The 22974-nt window shown below is 38.6% G+C and overlaps 1 protein-coding gene across 1 annotated transcript; it reads right to left on the bottom strand.

Annotated features, from left to right (window-relative positions):
- Positions 1-4098: 4098 nt before the first annotated feature.
- Positions 4099-5055, bottom strand: LOC118543042 (olfactory receptor 8S1-like). Its single transcript, XM_036103760.1, has one exon. It carries the CDS (start codon positions 5053-5055, stop codon positions 4099-4101), a length of 957 nt encoding a protein of 318 aa, XP_035959653.1.
- Between the last annotated feature and the right edge of the window lie 17919 nt (positions 5056-22974).

Here is a 22974-nt window from a genome sequence, read left to right as displayed (position 1 = left end):
CTCTGTGACTAAATATTGTGTTCAAGAGAGTAAATCGCAGCTCTAACCTCTCAGAAAAGCAGTTATAGTTCATGCAGTTAGTTTATTGGCTGGCTTAGCCTGGGAGCTCAAGAGAAAGATGGAGCAATAGCCCTTATTCCCTGGAGTTAGAGCCTGAATTACATGAGTTAATTAGGGAAGTTGCATTTTGTAAGAACTGCAGGAGATGATCTCAATTATTGGCTTCAGAACTTGACTTAGAAATCTTACTGAAAACTCTTGGGTGAGAACTCCTGGGTGTCTGGTGTTTTTTCTTTACTTTCCTCCCTCCCTGCCTCCCACCCTTCCTTCCTTCTTGATTTTTCAGCTTTATTGAGTTATAATTGAAAAATAAGTTTGTATATATTTAAGATGTACAATGTGATGATTTGACATATGTATGCTTTGTGAATAATTACCACAATTAGCTTTTTTAAAAAAGATTTTATTTGGAGGGGGGAAAGATGGCAGAGGAGTAGGGGACCCTATTTCAACTGGTCCCCGGAATTGAGCTGGATATCTACCAGAGCACTCTGAGCACCCACGAAACCAGCCTGAGATATAAGAAGATCTGGATCTCTACAAGCAGAATATCGCAGGCGGTTGGTTTTGAGGTACGAAGCGGGGAGCCGTGATTCTGCGGGCAGATATCAGAGGATAAATGGCAGCGGGAAGGTGCCGGGCCGTGGCTATCCTACATCGCCGGTGAGTGACAGCCTCGCGCGCTGCCGACAGGGCGCAGACTCGCAGACCAGTAGCTGCGGGGAAAGGACTTTAGGGCAGCCCCTGGAGCAGAAACCCGGAAGGGCGGGGTCGCGCCTGCAAACTGCAGCCCCCTGGGGAGAAACCGGATCGGCGGGGTCGCGCGCATGGGAACTGGGAGTGGCTGGCGGTTTTAGAAGCACAAAGGGCAGAGACGTGCTCCAACCTGGAGGCAGGCCTGGGGGCGCTGTGGAGGGGCGCCCCCAGGCCTGCATTGGGCTCCCTACTCAGTGGGAAGCCTGCTTCTTCCTCTCCCACTCCCCCTGCCTGTGTTCCCTCTCTCACTGTGTCTCTCTCTGTCAAAAAAATAAAATCTTCAAAAAAAAAAGAAAGAGTTATTAATTTAAAAACCTATCATCTCTTTTCCTCATTGATACCCAAGGAAAGATTGTTTCTAATGATTTTATATTTCCTGACATTCTCATCTCCTTTCCTCACCTTCCACTGATCTTGGAGGTACAGGTATGTGGGAACTTCTCTGTTTCAGGTTGGCCCTGAGTTATCCAGGTGAATCACCCAACAATGGGAGAGCATGGAGTCTCCTTACTGATTCGGGTTTGTGAAAGGGTATAGATACATGGGGTACACTTTGAGTCTTTTTAAGGTAAGAACATGAACATGGTTTTTATGTATATTACAGGAGGTAGAGGCCTGACCCTTGTGTGCATCCTGTATTTTTGAAGGAAGTTTCCTTATGATGCCAGTAGACTGTATATAATGCATTGATATCTAAAGGGGAATATGAAGGATCTCTGCATGAGGAATTCTGTTGTGAGTGGAATGTTCCATTTTGAGAGTCATCTGGTATCTACTTAATGCAGAGTATACTTGAGGAAGAAGGACGATAATCCCCCAAAGATATTTAAGTTGCAAGAAGAAATCATTGACACAGAAATGGTTGAATGTAGGCAAACTGGAATTACACTAATATAATAAAATTGATGTCTATTTTGTGGAATTAAAAAAAGACATGTGAAATATTTGGCAATGATATTGTTTGGGATGGAGAGAAGCATGTTGATAAATGCATGTTATTAACAATGTTTCAGTCGTCAGGTTAAGTTGTGGGACCATGGAGGATTTGTACTATCATTTTTAAAAAAGCAAACAAATATGCAACAAAAAGTAAAATAAATGAAATAAAGTAAAAGATGTACATGTATGGACCAATTATTACACATGACAAAGGAGTATGATTAATTAAATTCTGTGATATGAATTTTTAAGGCATATAAAAAGACAGAAGGAAGAAAGGGAAAAACTCTGGCTTCAAATATTTTTGGAAATATTGCATAATGAATAAAATAGGTTAATATTAGAAACACTAAAAATGTTTTGCAACATCTATTTCATATTTTCCTTATGATGAGAAATGGGAACAAAACCTGAGCAGGTGCTAACTTGCTTCATAAACCCTTGCATTGTAAAAATGTATGGAAAAGAGAAATAGTAAAAACAAAACAAGAATCTTCAAAATGTATAAATGATAATCATATATTAAGGATTGAATATTTGATAAAGATTTTTTTAAATTACACCATTAAAGGGTGAAGGGAAATTGAAAAGCAAAACTGAAAATCCCTTGAATCATCAAGGAAGGTAAAATAGGAAAAATAGACATGCAATATGGAAAAATTGTAGGAAGGGACTGAAATAGGTCTATCATGTATGACATTTAGAAATTAGGTAAATTCAGGTTTTTCAATGACTGTCTCACTAGATTATAGATAATTTTTTTCATGCTAAACTTTTGAAAAAAGGATTTAGGTAGACTTGGAGCGTCCCCTAACTCTGGGGGAGGTCTGTCCAGAGCTGTGCCCAGGTGGGAACAGAAACACTGTGAGATGGGAGGGTTACCAAAGGGAAGAAAAGTCCACCAGAGCAAGACTGTCCCTTGAGTTTCCTTGAAAATTTCCTAGGAATCCAGAGTTTGAAATCAGAACTGTTCAGGCCATGTTTTGCCTGAGCATAGAGTTAGAGGAATTCTTCCTTCCTTTAACTCCTGTGTACATTGGTGCAAGGAATCCCTCAGGCCACCTGAGGGCGCCAGTGCATGTATAGCCTTGGGTTTCTAATTCCTGTTCTCCCAAGGGTGTCCCCCTGAGCTACCTTTACTTGTCTGACCCTTACTGAAGTCTTCTTTGTAAATTTCCCCTTCTTCTTCCCATTCTCCCTTCTATCCCATCTTCTACCATTTGGTCTTTCCTTGTCTAATCTCCTTTTCATTTCCCTTCCCTTCCCATCCCTTCCCTTCCCTGTTTGAGGAGGGTCATGTTTACATGATTATCTGGTACACCAGTTTTCTGTTGCCCCTCAGCCCTCTGCTTGTCCAATGTACTTGGCTTTATATTACTTCGACTGGATGTCCACAGAGGACAACTCCCAGATTTCCAGGCTGGTGGCTTCTGGTTAGGCTCAGCCAATGGGAAGTGTGGGTGGCAACTAAGAGAAGTAGCTAATCTGGTTCTGGGGGAAGCAAGGCAGTATCCCTTCAGCAGCCCTAGCATCCTTGTTGATGACCTGCCACCTGGCCTCAGCACCTCCTCAGCATCCCAACAATGGTGCCCCAGTGACACATCAGGGCTGATGGCCACCCCAGAAAGCATGGATTCCCTCCCTGTTGCCACCAGGTAAAGGTACCAGGAGAGGCACAGATTGGAAAGTGTTTGTGAATCTGGCTTTGCCTCTGCCAGCCATTTTTAGGTCCTTCTATCTTTTCTACAAGTCCCTGTCTAGTCCAAGCTTATCCCCAACCTTCCTCCCAAATCCGTCTGAAATTTATGATTATTATCAGTGGCCTTAGTGCTTTTATTTCTAGCAAACCTTCCCCTCTAAATATTATTAGACCCAACAAAAATTCAGTTTCTTGGCATGCCTGGGTGGCTCAGTCAGTTAAGCATCTGCCTTTGGCTCAGGTCATGATCCCAGGGTCCTGGGTTGGAGTCCTGAATCAGGCCTCTTGCTCAGTAGGGAGCCTGCTTCTCCCTCTGCCTGCCACTGTCCCTGCTTGTGCACTCTCTCTTTCTGACAAATAAATAAATAAATAAATCTAAAAAAAAAAAAAAGAATTCAGTTTCTTGACAATTTTCTCAGTGCTAATCTCAATGGGAATGTTTCATAATTAAAAGGGAGAGTAAGCCTATTGTTTTGTCCCTGAATAAATTAAATATGAGCCAAAGTAAGCAGTAGCTCTTGGATCTTCCCAGGTATTTCAAAGGAAACCGGCCTTTATAAGATATTTTGTCATTCTGTTATGAACTAAGAATATTTTCCCTACACCTCTTCAACCATCTGAGAAGATTCTTCCCCATTTCCCAGTCATCCTCTACCTGTTCTCTGCTCTCTGAGCTGTTGTAAACCTTTTTGCAACATTCTTTTCAGAGCTGCTTGTATTTCCTTGTTCTTCAAGCTGTAGACAAGGGGATTCACAAGAGGAGTGATCACACTATACTGTATGGAAAAAATCAACTCCAGTGGGGAACTTAAGGTTGGCATGAGATAGCGAAGAAAAGCAGATCCATAGAAGAAGCTCACTGCAGTGAGGTGGGAGGAGCAGGTGGAGAAGGCCTTACTTCTGCCTGAGGTGGAGCTGATGCTCAGGATGGTAGAGACAATACGAGCATAGGAGAAGAAGATCAGAAGTAAGGTTCCAGAGGTGTGAATGATGGCAGAGCACACCAGGACTGTAAAGTTGGTAGAGATGTCAGAGCAAGATAGGGAGAATAGAGATGGCACTTCACAGCTGAAGTGAGGCAGGACCTGAGCCTCACAGAAGTCCAAAATCCAAGCCATGAGGGTGTTAATGAGAGCATCCAGAAAGCCCAGTCCCCATGAGACCCATACCAGACCCTCACACAACTGTTTACTCATCCGTTGGCAATAGAGCAGAGGGTAACAGATGGCAATGTAGCGGTCATAGGCCATGGCAGAGAGCACAAAAGCTTCAGTCCCTGCGATGAAAAACAGAAAAAACGCCTGAGTGAGGCAGCCCTCTACTGATACTGATTTCTTCTGAGACAGGAGATTCACCAGCATCTTGGGCACAGTGACTGAAGTTAAACAAAGATCCAGGAAGGAGAGGTGACTCAAGAAGAAGTACATGGGGGTGTGGAGAAGGGAGTCTGTCATTATCACCATCATCATCATCAGGTTGCCCATGGTGGTCAGGAGGTAAATTTCTAAGAAAAGTACAAAGAGCATAACCTGGATGTGGGGGTCAGCAGACAGTCCAAGGAGGATGAATTCTGTGATGGTGCTGTGGTTTCCTAAGACCATGATAGAAGATGTTCCACTGGAATGAAAGCACAAAGAAGCATGAAATATTCACCTTCTTTTTGTGCCAATGCAGGATTTTTACTTCATTCTATGTATGCATATATCTCTCTCTTCAGTGTGCTCATCTTTTACATGGATTTAAAAAAAATCTACTCTCCCTCCCTTCCCAGAATTCTTCCCTCACTTGATTGCCAACTGCACAGCTCCTGAACCCTGAACCAGCCCATTTGTGCTCTTTTCCCTCGTGGCTCCTCTTCCACAAATAGCTCTGGAGACCTTTACATAATTTTTCAGTTTAGTCTATAACTGATCGGTTTCATCTCCTTGAACTGTCCTTTGATTTTATCCTGCAACACTACCAGTCAAAGTATATTCAATACACTTCTTGGAGTAGCGATTCTAATCATCTCTGGTTTCTTGAGCTACACAGACTTTCACTCTCTATTTAAAAGTTTGCAATAGTCCAATATTACTGAATAATAACATGTTATATTTATTATATTTCTAAGTCTTCATGTGTCTCTCTGCTAAACTTCAAATAATTAAATATACTAAACTTCTCTGTTTGGCATTTGAAGATGAACCATTTTTGAAGTAATTTCTCTACCTGCAGAGAACCTGTTTTACTGGGTCTTTTCTGGATCGTGGTGATGGGTAGTTTTTTATTTTATTTTTTTATTTTTTAAATTTTATTATGTTATGTTAGTCACCATACAATACATCATTAGTTTTTGATGATATGGTATTTAAAACATTCCTCAGGTGGTTCTGAGTTGCCTCTGTGCTATAGAATCAGGAACCAATTTGTCAGACTAGACTTGCTCTGGTGCCCTCATTATTCTCCCTATTCCCTGCCTTGGCTTCAACAGATACTCAGTTGAAATTTTTCTCTTCAAATCTTAACCCAAATCCTACCTATTTTCCATCGTACCTTAATTTCTATTTCTTCCATTATTATATATGTGTCTTGATTTCCTCCTTCTCTGCCTGCACAGATTATGGAAAATAATGACACATTATTTCATTGGTACTAATTAATTATATCTAGATATTATCAAACATTTAGCTTTTTCTCTATTTGAAGATCTCAACAAAACTATGGGGGCTGAATTATTTCAAATTTTAGCATAAGGAAATTGAATCTGAAAATATTGTGGTAACTTGCAGATGTTGAGAGGATTAGTGGATAAGCTTTACATCCCTCCCAGGTCTATGAAGCTTCCATATCTGTGATTTTTACACTCTGACTGGCTGACATTCATTTGCTTAAGCATATCTACTTCTCTCCACTCCATATTCTCTTTTACCCCTTATTCTCTAAACTGTTTTGGGCCTTCACTTGGATATCTATCTTACTCTGGCTTTCAGTAGGATATGCGCAGTATTCCTTTTTTCTCCAAATGTGTTTCTTGTTTATGGAGAATAGATTTGGTATTTAATCATCTATATTAACTTTTTAAAAAAGATTTTATTTATTTGACAGAGAGAGACACAGTGAGAGAGGGAACACAATCAGGGGGAGTGGGAAAGGGAGAAGCAGGCTTCCCGCTGAGCAGGGAGCCCAATGCGGGGCTTGATCCCAGGACCCTGGGACCATGACCTGAGCTGAAGGCAGATGCTTAACAACTGAGCCACCCAGGCGCCCCAATTATCTTAAATCCTGAACATACAGCAGAATGAAAGACAATAATGGGTCCTCGATATTTGTTAAATGCAGAAAGAATGAAAGACTGAAGGAACTATGACATATGTGCTTTGTTAATCCTAACTTTAATTCTAACTAGAAATAAACAAAACTTGAGGATGACTGGGAAGTGGTGGAGGATGGAAAGGCTATGTGGGATTGAGGGGCTCATTTTGCAGTGCTTGTGAAGGCAGAAGACTTATTGTCTGTTTTAATAGCTGGTACCTAAAGATTCCTTCCCCCTGGGGAGAAACTCATATTTACTAACTCATTTCTGTCCATGCTGGGAAGGTGGTTTAAAACCATAACTTTTAGGTATACACTCCATTATCCATCCTGTCAATTCAGTCATCTATCCATCTGTTTCCACTCAATCATTTATCCATTAATTCATCAGTTCTCTCTTTTATCTAATTATTCAAAATATTATGGATCTACTTCATGCAAGGCCTCCTAATTGCAAGAGATTGGCCAAACAACCTTACTTAATGTTTGTTGAACTGTTGTGTGAATATATTTATTTGTCTTCCTTTTCCAGTCATACATTTCTAGCATTCAGAGCTGAATTCTTGCATCAGTTAATTTTTTTAAAAAAGATTTTATTTATTTATTTGACAGAGAGAGACACAGTGAGAGCAGGAACACAAGTAGGTGGAGTGGGAGAGGGAGAAGCAGGCTTCCCGCTAAGCAAGGAGCCTGATGTGGGTCTCGATCCCAGGACCCTGAGATCATGACCTGAGCTGAAGGCAGACGCTTAACGACTGAGCCACCCAGGTACCCCCAGTTAATTTTTTTCATACCCAGGTTGAAACCTCAGATGCTATTCCTTCATAAGTCCTCTTCCCTGGTGTGGTAACTCCTTACAGTAATCTTGACCTGTCACACAGAATTCTGAATTGACCCTGAGGTTACCAGCTTTCATCTGGGGAATTTCACCACAATGTCACATTGTTCTTGCCCAGAGAACTCATCAGAACAGATTCTATTCTTGTGGGCTTAGCCAATGCCCTGCTTTTTCTTTCTTTACTTATTTCTTACTCAGGCAAGTTCTTATACTCCCACTCCTTATCAGAACCTGTATTCAAATCACCTCTTTGTTCTATCTGAAGAGTAACTTGCAGCCCAGCACGATGGCCCAAATTAATTCAGGGTCTGCAGTGAAGATGAACGACCAGAGGGAAAGGTCAATTCTTCCTGTCTCCGAGTTTGTAAAATCTCATTGAAATAAACAGTTTCTTTATGTTCTTCCGAAGCAAAGTAAACAGTCAATTCAGTATATTTACTTTAACTGGAAAATTTCTCAAGATTTATAATTCACTGTTTGATTTTGGCCACTTCATATTTACTCTCTAGTTTTTTCATATTTACTTTTTTTATTATGTTCAATTAGCCAACATATAGTAGATCATAAGTTTTTGATGTAGTGTTCAATGATTCATTAGTTTCGTATAACACCCAGTGCTCATCACCACATATGCCCTCCTTAATACCTATCACCTGGTTACCCCACCCCCCCACCCCCCTCCCTTCTGTAACCCTCAGTTTGGTTCCCAGAGTCCAGAGTCTCTCATGGTTTGTCTCCATACTTACTCTCATTGTAGACCTGGCTATAATCCCGTTTTTATTTCCAGCACTCAACCTAAACAAACTCCAGCATAACCAAAGGATTTTTGGAGGAACTGTGAGTTAGAGATCCAATACTTGAAAATCTCTGTGCTATGCTGAGGGCTCACACAACGCATCAGGAAGGCAGATGGAAGCCCAACTTGTGAGATTCCATGATTTGCTCCCCCAGCTCCTAATATAGATCCTCTGACTGCAACCACCTGAAGACAGGGCTTCATTTCAACCATGCAGTGAAAGGTGAGCACTAATATCAAATTCTCTCCACTTACCTTGTGAGAGGGAACACAGTGGCTTCAATTCACATTGAAGTTGAATGCCTATTCAGAAATTCAGAAATAGGCAAAGAGAGAGAAGTTTGGGTGCTTACATAGAGAAGAGTCTTACATAGAGAAGGGGGACCCTCTTAATAAAATGTGTTATTTACCACTTTGCCTTTGTAGCTGTGTTGGAAACTTCTCAAATAGGTCACTTCTTGGTATCTTGTATATGTTTATGTCAGATATCATCTTAAAGAGAAGTGGAGCAGGAAATTGCATTTTCTGGGTCACTTGAAAAATAGTCACAAATAATTATCACCTTCCATCCTATGTTTTTTGGATGAATTTACAATACTGTCAATTCATTCTACTTAAATGAACATTCGCCTAAATTTAAGATTCAGTCAATTCTGACAGGCAAAGAAAATGCCATTTATACACTGATCTTATATCATTCCCAAGAAGATATGCCACAAAAAAAAGTCTCAAAAGTTACCTACTTGGTGAAATCACACAGAAAATATTAATTACATAAGTCACAGGAAAGATATATTAATGAAGATGGGATGAGAGGCATGTCCAGTGCTAGAAGGCAGAGATGGTCTGGGTAACTATTACTGGAAATATAAGACCTTTCCTGTTCTGAGGCCACCTGAAATGGGAAGAAGGGCTACAACATCTGTGGTTTGTTTGCATGGAAGACAAACTTCACATACGTCAATATTTTCTTAAAATCTTCTTTGAATTCTGCTTTTCCACTTCCCCTTTAACCACTAATATTGATGACCAGAATTGATGGAGTGGTTAATATGACCAGAAAAGTAAACTAGTTTTAGCACATGCACTTAGGGTCTAAGAGAAGAAGGGGGATCTCAGACAACTAAAGTCTATTATAATGTGCTTTTAACCGCTCCTCCCAGACTGAGAACCTCTTAGCTCTTGGTTTCAGCTTTCCAGACCAATACAGAATCGATAGCCAGTGTGCACTCAACACAAGAAAGTACAGAAAGACTTATTTAATAGATGCTAAAACAGCTAAGGAAAAGAGCCTCAAAGGAGAGAAATATCCACAAAGTTCTTAGTGTCTGGAACTTAGTCTGTGGCACAAGCAAAAGATGATGAGAGAACTCAGTATAAAAAGAATTGCCTGAGACAGTTAGGAACAGAAGGCTAAGTGAAAACAGACTGGAAATCACCAAATGGCAATGAGGGGAACCTTTAGAGAAATCATAGAGGACTTAATTTTTCTTGCACAAAAGTCATCTTTTGGCTCTAGCCTTTTTTTTAAATTAATTAACATATAGTGTATTATTAGTTTCAGTTAATACCTATTCTTCTGAAGCTGTTCCAAAAAATAGAAATGGAAGGAAAACTTCCAATCTCTTTCTATGAGGCCAACATTACCTTGATCCCAAAACCAAACAAAGACCCCACCAAAAAGAATTACAGACCAATATCCCTGATGAACATGGATTCAAAAATCCTCACCAAGATACTAGCCAATAGCCTCCAAGAGTACATTAAAAGGATTATTCACCATGACCAAATGAGATTTATTCCTGGGCTGCAAGGTAGTTCAACATCCAAAAATCAATCATTGTGATACACCACATTAATAAAAGAAAGGGCAAGAACCATACGATCCTCTGAATAGAATCAGAAAAAGCATTTGACAAAGTACAGCATCCTTTTTTGATTAAAACTCTTCACAGTGTAGGGATAGAGGGTACATACCTCAATATCATAAAAGCCTTATATGAAAAGCCCATAGTGAATATCATTCTCAGCGGGGAAAAACTGAGAGCTTTTCCCCTAAGGTCAGGAACACAGCAGGGATGTCCACTATCACCACTGTTGTTCAACATAGTACTGGAAGTCTTAGCTTCAGCAATCAGACAACAAAAAGAAATAAAAGGCATCCAAATCAGCAAAGAAGTCAGACTTTCACTCTTTGCAGGTGACATGATATTCTATGTTGAAAACCCAAAAGACTCTACCAAAAAATTGCTAGAACTCATGCAGGAATTCAGCAAAGTAGAAGGATATAAAATCAATGCACAGAAGTCAGTTGCATTTCTATACACTAACAATGAGTGGGAAGAAAGATGAATCAAGGAATCAATCCTGTTTACAATTGCACCAAAACCCATAAGATACCCAGGAATAAACCTAACCAAAGAGGTGAAGGATCTGTACTCTGAAAACTATAGAACACTTATGAAAGAAATTGAGGGAGACACAAGGAAATGAAAAAACATTCCATGGTCATGGATTGGAAGAACAAATATTGTTAAAATGTCTATGCTCAGGGCACCTGGGTGACTCAGTTGGTTAAGCGTCTGCCTTCAGCTCAGGTCATGATACCAGGGTCCTGGGATCGAGTTCCGGGTTGGGCTCCCTGCTCAGCGGGGAGCCTGCTTCTCCCTCTCCCTCTGCCACTCCCCCTGCTTGTGTTCTCTCTCTCTCTCAAATAATAAATAAAATCTTAAAAAAAATAAAATGTTTATGCTACCCAAAGCAATCTACACATTCAATGCAATCACTATCAAAATTCCATCAATATTTTCCACAGAGGTGGAACAAACAATCCTAAAATTTTGGCTGTAGTCTTACCATGGGATAAGAAGTCATCTCTGGTCAGGTGATCACTAGGCACAGAAGAACCAGTATTTCTGTAGCCTCATTTCAGAAAGCATACATGTTTTCTATTTACAAGTCTCAATGAGGGAAGGAAATCTGCTACTCTCACTCACTAAATACAGTGGGAAATATTCAAGTTCTGAAAGGAGCACAAGAGAGACTTCTCTCATATCATGCCAGACCCAATCACAGAGGCTACTCCTTACTTACCTTTCTGAGTCTATATACTGGGCAAAGAATATCAGTGAAGCAATATAATCCAGCTAATATAATCTATCTAGATATAATCTAGCTGAAGGAAACCAGATAGTTTGGTGGACCTGGTGGATCTCAGCAGTGCAAGAAAACTGTATTACCTCAGGTCATAGTCTGAAGCCAGCCTTTAAGCTCATTAACTAAAAGAGTGGCTTGTAGAAGTCCCATGGGGTTCTCAGAGATATAGGCTATTGAAGTTTAACCATAAACCCTGGAGTCTTGTGGGCTCTCAAAGTAAGCCAGCTGGGAAGCCTTCTCCTGTTGGCCACTTATTAGGAAATTATTAAGGAAGGCGTATAGTGAGGTATAACTCATATCATATGGAACTGTATCTTTTTTAAAGGTTTATTTATTTACTTTATTATTTTTTTTTTAAATTTTATTTTGTTATGTTAGTCACCATACAATACAGCATTAGTTTTTGATGTAGTGATCCACGATTCATTGTTTTCGTATAACACCCAGTGCTCCATGCAGTACGTGCCCTCCTAATACCCACCACCGGGCCAACCCATCCCCCCGCCCCCCTCCCCTCTAAAACCCTGTTTGTTTCTCAGAGTCCGTAGTCTTTCATGGTTCATCTCTCCCTCCGATTCCCCCCCCTTCATTTTTCCCTTCCTTCTCTTAATGTCCTCCATGCTATTCCTTATGTTCCACAAATAAGTGAAACCATATAATTGACTTTCTCTGCTTGACTTATTTCACTTAGCATAATCTCCTCCTGTCCCATCCATGTTGATGTAAAAGTTGGGTATTCATCTTTTCTGATGGCTGAGTAATATTCCATTGTATATATGGACCACATCTTCTTTATCCATTCATCTGTTGAAGGGCATTTAGAAAGAGAGAGAGGGAGAGAGAAAGAGAGAGAGTAGAGGGAGAAGGGGGAGAGAATCTTAAGCAGACTCCCTGCTGAGTGTGAAGCCCAGCACGGGGCTCAATCTCACAACCCTGAGATCATTACCTGAGCCAAAATCAAGAATCCAAGGCTTAATTGACTGAGCCATGAAGGTGCCCCATAGGGAACTCTATCTTTAAACAACTGGGATGAACATTTTTCCGGTTAAATCAATTAAAAAATCAGAAGCAGTTATCTATGTAACTATTTACTTCATGGGATACATCTGTGAAACCTCATTCTATGCAAGAGTATGGCAAAGAGTGGTGTATAGACTATCACAATCACAGGTCCAGCTTCACATTCTCATGGGAGGCATCTTTATCTCTGAGGATGAGTTGTTGGACAATAATGAGAATTTACTCAGCTTATGTGAAATTTTTGCTTTAAAACATTTTTATATTTATTAAAAAATTTTAAACTTGAGATATAATTGACATGTAACATTGTATAAGTTTAAGGTATAAGTATGTTGATTGATATATTTATATATTGCAGTATGAGTGCCATTGAAACATTAGCTAACACCTGTTATCAGTCACATAATTATAATTTCTTCTTCTTTTTTTTTTTTTAGATTTTACTTATTTATTTGAGAGAGAGAGGACTCGAGTGAGAGACCACAAGCAGGGGGGAGAAGCAGACTCCCTGCTGAGCAGGGAGCCTGACTCGGGACTCAATACCAGGACCCTGGGGTCATGACCTGAGCTGAAGGCAGATGCTTAACTGACTGAGTGAGCCACCCAGGCACCCTATGATTTCTTTTTATGTGATGGGATCCAGATCTAGTCTATTCACAAGTTTAATGTTTGTAACACAGTATTGTTGCCTATAATCACTATACCGTGTTTTAGATCTTCAGGACTTATTTATCTATTGTTTGCAAGTTTGTACCCTTAAATAAAATCTATCCTATTTCCCCATCCCCCCAGCGCTTGTAATACCATTTTACTCTCTGCTTTTACAAGACTGGCTTTTTTAGATTTCACATATAAGTGATATCATACAGGATTTGTTCTTTTCTGTCTGACATTTCATTTGGCATAATGCCTTCAAGGTGCATCCATGTTGTTGTAAATGGCAGGATTTTCTTCTTTCTTCTGGCTGAATAATATTCTGTGTGTGTGTGTGTGTGTGTGTGTGTACACCATGTCTTCTTTTTATTTATTTTTAAATTTAAATTCAATTAGCCAACTTATAGTACATCATTAGCTTCAGATGTAGTGTTCAATACTTTATCAGTTGCATATAACACACAGTGCTCATTACATCACATGCCCTCCTTAATGCCCATCATCCAATTACCTCATCCACCCACCCACCTCCCCTCCAGCAACCCTCAGTTTGTTCCCTATAGTCAAGAGTCTCTTATGGTTTGCCCCCTCTCTGCTTTTTTTAAAAAAAGATTTATTTATTATTTGAGAAAGAGAGAGCATGAATGGGAGGGCAGAGGGAGAGGGAGAGAGAATCTCCAGCAGACCCTGCGCTGAGTGCAGAGCCCAATGCGGGGCTCGATCTCATGACCCTGAGATCATGACCTGAGCCGAAACCAAGAGTTGGATGCTTAACTGACTGCGCCACCCAGGCAGTCCTGGCTCTTTCTCTGTTTTTATCTTATTTTATCTTATTTTATTTTTCCTTTCCTTCCCCTATGTTCTTCAGTTTTGTTTCTTAAATTCCACATACGAGTGAAATCATATGGTATTTGTCTATCTCTGGCTGACTTATTTCACTTAGCATAATACACCTGGTTCCATTCTTGTCCTTGCAAATGGCAAGATTTCATTCTTTTTGATGGCTGAGTAATATTCTGTGATATATATATCATAGGTATGTATGGTACAGTATCATATATATATGGTACTGAAGTGCCCTACTATTATTTTATTGTTATCTATTTCTCCCTTCACATCTATTAGAATTTGCTTAATATATTTAGGTGCTCCAATGTTGGGTATGCATATATTTATGATATACATATCATATATATCACATCTTTATTCATTCATCTGTCGATGGACATCTGGGCTCTTTCTATATTTTGGCTATTGTGGATATTGCTACTAATAAACACTGGGGTGCATGTGTCCCTTTGGATCACTATTTCTGTATCCTTTGGATAAATACCTAGTAGTGCAATTGCTGGGTCATAGGATGGTTCTATTTTTACCTTCTTAAGGAACCTCCATACTGTCTTCCAGAGTGGCTGCACTAGCTTGCATTCCCACCAACAGTGTAAGAGGGTTCCCCTTCCTCCACATCCTTGCCATGTGTTGGGAGATTTTTGATTACTAATTCAATTGCTTTGCTCATTATTGGTCTATTCAGATTTTCTATTTCTTCCTGGGTTAGTTTTGGCAGGCTGTATGTTTCTAGGAATTTATTCATTTCTTCAAGGTTATCCAATTTATTGTCATGTAATTGCTCACAGTAGTCTCAATGATCCTGTGTATTACTGTACTAATAGTTGTAAATGTATCTTCTTTCATTGCTGATTTTATTTGAGTCTTCTCTTTTTTTTTTCTTAGTCTAGATAAAGGTTTGTCAATTTTGTTTATCTTTTTGAATAACCAACTCTTAGTTATTTTCATCATTTCAATTGTTTTTCTGGTTTTTATTTTATTTTTGCTCTGATCTTTGTTATTTCCTTCATTCTGCTAACTTTGGGCTTAATTTGTTCTTCTCCTAGTTTCTTGAGGTGTAAAGTTAGGTGTTTATTTGAGATCTTTCTAATTTCTTAACATATGCATTTATTGCTATAAACTTCCCTTTCAGAATTGTTTTGCAGAATCCCATAGGTTTTGGTATATTGTTTCCATTTTCATTTGTTTCAAGATATTTTTTGATTTCTTCTTTGACTCATTGGTTTTTCATTAGTGTGTTTTTTAGTTTCCAGATGATTGTAAATTTTCCAGCTTTCCTCTTGCTGTTGATTTCTGGTTTCATACCATTGTGGTCAGAAAAGATATTTCAGTCTTCTTAAATTTTCCAGGACTGGTTTTGTGTCTTATTATTGTGTTCTCTTTATCCTGGAGAATGTTCCATGTGTGCTTGAAAAGAATGTGTATTCTGTTGCTATTGGATGGAATGTTCTAAGTATCTGTTAAGTCCATTTTGTCTAAAATATCATTCAAGTCCAACTATGCCTTGTTGGTTTTCTGCCTGCATAATCTATCCATTGTTGAAAGTGGGGTACTGAAGTGCCCTACTGTTATTGTATTGTTATCTATTGTTATCTATTTCTCCCTTCATATCTGTTAGCATTTGCCTAATATATTTAGATGCTCCAATGTTCGGTATGTGTATATTTATGATATAATATCCTCTTGATGAACTGACCCATTTTTCATTATATAATGACCTTTATATTTTGTTACCATTTTGGCTTGAAGTCTATTTTGTTGAATATGAATATAGCTATTCCCATTTTCTTTGGTTTTATTTGCATGGAATATCTTTTTCTATCCCTTCACTTTGAGCCTGTGTATGTCCTTTTTTTTTTTTAAAGACTTATTTATTTTTATTTATTTGACAGAGAGAGACAGCGAGAGAGGGAACACAAGCAGGCAGAGTAGGAGAGGGAGAAGCAGGCCTCCCGCTGAGCAGGGAGCCCGATGCAGGCCTCGATCCCAGGACCCTGGGATATGACCCCAGCCGAAGGCAGACGCTTAACGACTGAGCCACCCAGGCGCCCGAGCCTGTGTATGTCCTTAAAGCAGAAGTGAATCTCTTGTAGGCAGCATGTAGTTGGGTCCTTTTAAAAATCCATCCAGTCACTATGTGCCTTTTGATTCATGAATCCATCCATTCACATCTAGAGTAATTAATGATATGTAAGGACTTACCAATGCCATCTTCTTGATTGCTTTCTGGTTGTTTTGTATTTCCATTTTCTCTTTTTCCCTATTTCTTTTTCCCTATTACTGCCTACCTTTGTAAATTGGTGGTTTTCCGTGGTGGTATGCTTTGTTCCACTTTTTAAATCTTTTGTGAATCTTTTTTAGAGTTTTGCTTTGTGGTTATCATGAGGCTTACATAAAACATCTCACAGATAAAACACTCCATTTTAAGCTGATCCTTGCAACTTATCTTTGCCTATAAAGACTCCACTTTTTCATGCTTTTCCTTTTATATATTTGATGTCACAACTTACCTTTTTTTATGTTGTGTATTCATTAAAAACTATAGTATAGTTATTTTTAACACTCTTTTCATTTAGTCTTTATACTATACTTAATTGTATAGTGCACCATCTTATACAGAATTAGAGTTTTCTAAATCTGACTGTACATTTTCACCAGTGTGAAATATTTTACCATTGTGTTGTATACTTTATATATTTCTATGTCTCTGATTAGCACCTGTTCATTTCAGCTTGAAGTACTTTCACCATTTCTTTCAAGGCAGATCTAGTGGTGGTAAAATCCCTCAGCATTTGCTTTTTGGGAAAGTATTTCTATTTCATATCTGAAAGATAATTTTCTGAAGGTATTGTGCACTTAAAAATTCATTAAGAAAGTAAGGTAGATCTCTTGTTAAGTGTTCTAACCAAAACCAAAACCAAAACCAAAACCAAAACCAAAACCAAAACCAAACAAACACACAAAAAACCCCAAAGGGACACAAGGAAACTTTTGGGAGTGATGGATATGTTTATTACCTTGATTGTGGTGATGGTAATATGAGTGTATACATATGTCCAAAGTCACCAAATTGTATACATTAATTACATGCTTTTTTTAATAATAAAAATAAAGTGGAGGAAAAAGATGTAATAGCTAACAATTTTCCAATACTGATTTAAAAAATTAAAAAGCAGCCAGAATATGGTAGTTATGCTTGTGGCGAGCATAGCATAACATATAAACTTGCTGAATCATTGGAGGAGAAGAGGAAGATGGTGGCAGAGTAGGAGGACCCTAGGCTTGCCTCATCCCACAAATACAACTAGATACCCAGAAGTCAACCTGAAGACTGGCAGAAAGACTCCACAACTAAAGGTAGAGAAGAGGCCACATCAAAGAAGGTAGGAAGTGAAGAGATGCAGTTTCAGAAAAAAATGTATCATAGTCTCTGGTGGGGAGGGAGCCATAGTTGGGGAGAAGGAAAAGAGACAGACTAACATACAGGGGAACCCATACAGGGAAGATGAATCCCTATAGCAATTGGCTTGGAAAGCAAAAGGGACTAAATTTTGGCATTCTTGCAACCAGTGGGGTTAAAGCCTGGAATTTTAAAGGTCAGTGGGCTTGGCTTGGGGAGACCTTGGAGGGCATTGGGGGTGCTTATGGAGAGAAGGCAGGGCAAACAGCCCACAGACATACAGTGTGGAAACAGTTATCTGAAGAGTGTCTGGGGGCATACAGTGGGAAGGTTATTTGCTCATCTCAGAGCATGTTCCAGAGGGGCAGTATTCATGGAGACCCCTCCAGGAACAAAGGAATTGGCAGGTGCCATTTTCCTCCACCCCACAGCATAAACACAGAGCCAACATTATGCAGTGCAGTGCAGCACCAACACTCACTACCTAACTTGCTTCCCAAGCTCTGCCCCCTTATGCTCTGGTGGAACCACCCTTCACAGACATGCTTGCCTCAGTCTCAGTGCAGTGGCATCCTCCCCCAGAAGACAGCCTGAACCCCTGCCAACACTGTGTTTCCCAACCCAGGAATTTTGCAGGGAATGGTTCTGTGGTGGTGGAGACAGGTCTCATTTCACAAGCAGACCAGAGCACACCTAGTTAAAATTGCCACATTCAGGCCAGGGACCAAACACTCCTACAAAGGCAAAGAGATCCTCTGCAGATGACTGGCCTGAAGGATAAGTTGGCCAGGACACAACAGCAGAGTGCACACAGCATGCATTGGAGACACTCCCTGAAGTGCCAGGGCCTGGGGAACAGGAGACTACAGGGCTTCCTCATAAGGCCATCACCCTCAAGAACAGGAGATGTAGCTCACTTTCTTAACACATAGAAACAGTCACAGAGACTTAGACAAAATGAGAAGGCAGAGGAATTTGTCCCAAATGAAAGAACAGGAAAAGGTTATGTCCAGAGATCTAAGCAAAACAGATATAACATGCCTGATTGAGAATTTAAAGTAATGATCATAAAGATACCCACTAGACTTGAGAAAAGAGTGGAAGACATCAGTGATACCCTTAACACAGAGATAAAGAATAACATAGCAGAGATAAAATGTTCAATAAACACAATGAGAAACACACTTGATGGAATGAAGAGCAGGCTAAAAGAAGCACAGGACTGAACTAATAACCTGGAAGACAGAGTAATGGAAAGTTATCAAGCTGAACAAAAGAGAGAAAAAAGAATAATGCAAAATGATAATAGATTTAGGGAACTCAGTGATTCCATCAAATGCAATAACATTCTTATTATAGGGATCCCAGAAGAAGAGAGAGAATGGGGGGGGGGCAGAAAATTTATTGGAAGAAATAATAGCTGAAAACTTCCTTAATCTGGGGGAGGAAACAAATATCTAAATCCAGGAGGGACAGAGAACCCTCCCAAAAATTAAAAAAGCAGATCCACGCCAAGGCATTGGTACAATTGTAATTAAAGTGGCAAAATATAGTGATGAAGAAAAAATTTTAAAAGCAGCAAAAAAAGAAGACCGTTACATACAAGGGAAACCCAGAAAGGCTATCAGCTGATTTTTCAGCAGAAATCTTACAAACCAGAAGACAGAGGCATGATATATTCAAAGCGCTGAATGGGAAAAATCTGCATCCAATACTCTATCTCCACCCATACTCTATCCAGCAAGGCTATCATTCAGAATAGAAGGAGAGATAAAGAGTTTCCCAGACAAACAGAAACTAAAGGAGTTCCTGACCATTAAGCCAGCCCTGCAAGAAATATTAAAGGAGACTCTTTGAGTGGAAAGGAAAAATCAAAAGTGACAGTATGAAAGTAGGAAACACAAAAGCAGTAAAAATGAATATTTTTCTAAAAAGTCAGTCAAGGAACTCACAAAACAAAAGGTTTTAAAATATGACACAATATACCTAAAACATGGGGAGGAGAGGTGTAAAGAATGGGTTCAAACTTAAACAACCATCAACTTAATATAGACTGCTATATGAAGAAGTTGTTATATACAGACCCAATGGTAACCACAAATCAAAAACCACTAACAGATATGCAAGGAATAGAGAAAGAAACCCAAATGATCAATAAAGAAAACCAGCAAACCATGCAAAAGAGAAAGAGAAGAAAGGTTCAGAGAAGAACTTCAGAAACAGCCAGAAGAAAGTAATAAAATGACAATAAGTGCATATCTATCACAATTACTTTGTAAATGGACTAAATACTCCAATCAAAAGACATAGGGTGACAAAATGGATTAAAAAAAAAAAAAAAGCAAGACCCATCCATATGCTGCCTACAAGAGAATAATTTCAGACGGAAAGACACCTGCAGATTGAAAGTGAGGGGGTGGGAAACCCTTATCATGCAAGTGGATGAATGTATGTAAGAAGAAAGCTAGAGCAGCAATACTTAGATTGGACAATAAAAAAAAAACTCATAAAAAAAAAGAGAGAAAGGATTCAAATCATAAATGAAAGAAGAGAAATAACCACTAACACCACAGATATACAGACAATTGTAAGAGAATATTATAAAAAGCTACACACTGGCAAATTCGGCAACCTAGAAGAAACGGATAAAATCCTAGAAACATATAACCTACCAAAACTGAAGCAGGAAGAAATAGAAAATAGACTGATTACCAGCAAAGAGATTGAATCAGTAACCAAAAAATTCACAATGAAGAAAAGTCCAGGACCAGATGGCCTCACAGGTGAATTCTACCAAACATTTAAAGAAGAGTCAATTACTATTCTTCTCAAACTATTTCCCCCTCCCCAAAAAAAGGAGAAGGAAAACTTCCAAATTCATTCTATGAGGCCTGCATTACCCTGATACCAAAACCAGATAAAGACCTCACAAAAAAGAGAAGTACAGGTCAGTATCTTTGATGAACATAGATGCAAAATCCTCAACAAAATACTAGCAAAGAGAATCCAACAATACATTAAAAAAAATCATTCACCGTAGTCAAGTGGGATTTATTCCCAGTATGCAAATGTGATTCAATATTTGCAAATAAATTAACATGATGCATCACATCAATAAGAGAAAGGATAAAAACCACAGGATCATTTCAATAGACACAGAAAAAGCATTTGATGAAGAACAAAATTCATTCATGATAAAAGCACTCAACAAAGTAGGTTTAGAGGAAACATACCTCAACATAATAAAGGCCATTTATGAAACCCCACAACATCATCCTCAATGAGGAAAAACTGGAGCTTTCCCCACTAAGTTCAGGAACAAGAGAAGGATGTCCACTCTCACCACTTTTATTCAATATAGTACTGGAAGTCCTAGCCACAGCAATTAGACAACGAAAAGAAATAAAATGTATCCAAATAGGTAAGTAAGAAGTAAAACTTTCACTTTTTGCAGATGACATGATACCCTATATAGAAAACCCTAAAGACTCCACCAAAAACTACTAGAACTGATAAACAAATTCAGTAAAGTTGTAGGATATAAAATCAATGTGCAGAAATCTGTTGCATTTCTACACACTAATAATGAAGTAGCAGAGAGAGAAATTAAGAAAACAATCCCATTTAAAAGTGCACCCAAAATAATAAGATACCCAGGAAGAAACCTAACCAAAGAGGTGAAAGACCTTTACTCTGAAAACTATAAAACACTGATGAAATAAATTAAAGACAAAAAAAAAAAAAAAAAAAGAAAGAAATGCAAAGATATTCCATGCTCATGGGTTGGAAGAAAACACATTGTTAAAATGTCCATACTACCCAAAGCAATCTACAGATTTAATGCAATCCCTAACAAAATACCAACAGCATTTTTCACAGAACTAGAACAAGGAATCTTAAAATTTGTATGGAACCACAAAAGACCGTGACTAGCCAAAGCAATCTTGAAAATGAAAAGCAAAGCTGGAGGCATCAGAATTCCAAAGTTCAAGTTATATTACAAAGCTGTAGTAATCAAACCACTATGGGCTGGCACAAAAATAGACACATAAACCAATAGAACAGAATAGAAAACCCAGACATAAACCCACAATTATATGGTCAATTAATCTTCAACAAAGCAGGAAAGAATATCCAATGGGAAAAAGACAGTCTCTTCAACAAATGGTGCTGGGATAACTGGTCAGCTATATGCAAAAGAATGAAACTGGACCACTTTCTTACACCATACACAACAATCCTAGAAGAGAACACAGGCAGTAACTTCCCTGACATCGGCCACAGATCTCCTGAGGCAAGGGAAATAAAAGCAAAAATAAACTACTGGGACTACATCAAAATAAAAACCTTCTGCACAGCAAAGGAAACAATCAACAAAACTAAAAGACAACCTATGGAATGGGAGAAGATATTTTCAAATGACATATCTGATAAAGGGCTAGTATCCAAAATTTATAAAGAACTTATACAACTGAACACCCAAAAACCAAATAATCCAGTTAAAAAATGGGCAGAAGATATGAACAGACATTTCTCTAAAGAAGGCATCTAGATAGCCAAGAGGCACATGAAAACATGCTTAACATCACTCATTATCAGGGAAATACAAATCAAAACTATAATGAGATTTCACCTCATACCTGTCGGCATGGCTAAAATCAACAACACAAGAAACAACAAGTGTTGGCAAGAATATGGAGAAAGGGGAATCCTCTTGTGGAAATGCAACCTGGTGCAGCCACTGTGGAAAACAGTATGGAAATTTCTCAAAAAGTTAAAAATAGAATTACTCTATGATCCAGAAATTGCACTACTGGGTATTTACCCAAAGAATACAAGAACACTAATTCAAAGTGATACACTTATGTTTATAGCAGCATTATTTACAATAGCCAACTTATGGAAGCAGCCCAAGGGTCCACTGATGGATGAATAGATAAAGAAGATGTGGCATATATATATATATATATATATATATATATATATATATATATATATATTCAGCCATATTATGCTATGGAATATTATTCAGCCATAAAAAAGAATGAAATCTTGCCATTTGCAAAAACATGGATGGAACTAGAGGGTATTATGCTAAACGAAATACGTCAGCCAGAGAAAGACAAATGCCATATGACTTCACTCATGTGTGGACTTTATGAAAACAAACAAGCAAAAGGAAAAGAATAAGAGAGAGAGACAAAGCAAGAAACAGACTCTTAATTATAGAGAACAAACTGATGGTTACCAGAGGGGAGGTGGTGGGGGATGGGTAAATAGGTGATGGCAATTAAGGAGTGCCCTTATGGTGGTGAATACAGGGTGATGTATGAAAGTGTTGAGTTACAATATTGTTCACTTGAATCTAATATTATACTGTATGTTAAATAACTGAATTAAGATAAAAACATAAAAAAAGAAAACCATGAATATCATAACTTTATAATCAGTAAATTGATTGTATTTCTGGTAATACTATTAAGAAACTTTTGTTAAATCCTAAGCAAAAGAGTCTT

Source organism: Halichoerus grypus, chromosome 6, assembly GCF_964656455.1.
Source record: "Halichoerus grypus chromosome 6, mHalGry1.hap1.1, whole genome shotgun sequence".
Taxonomy (NCBI): domain Eukaryota; kingdom Metazoa; phylum Chordata; class Mammalia; order Carnivora; family Phocidae; genus Halichoerus; species Halichoerus grypus.
Note: the sequence above shows the minus strand (reverse complement) of the source record. Positions and strands in the feature narration are given on the sequence as shown.

Bases quoted from the DNA above. Each gene is read 5' to 3' on its own strand.
- LOC118543042 (XM_036103760.1), bottom strand. From the start codon at position 5,055: ATGGTCTTAGGAAACCACAGCACCATCACAGAATTCATCCTCCTTGGA.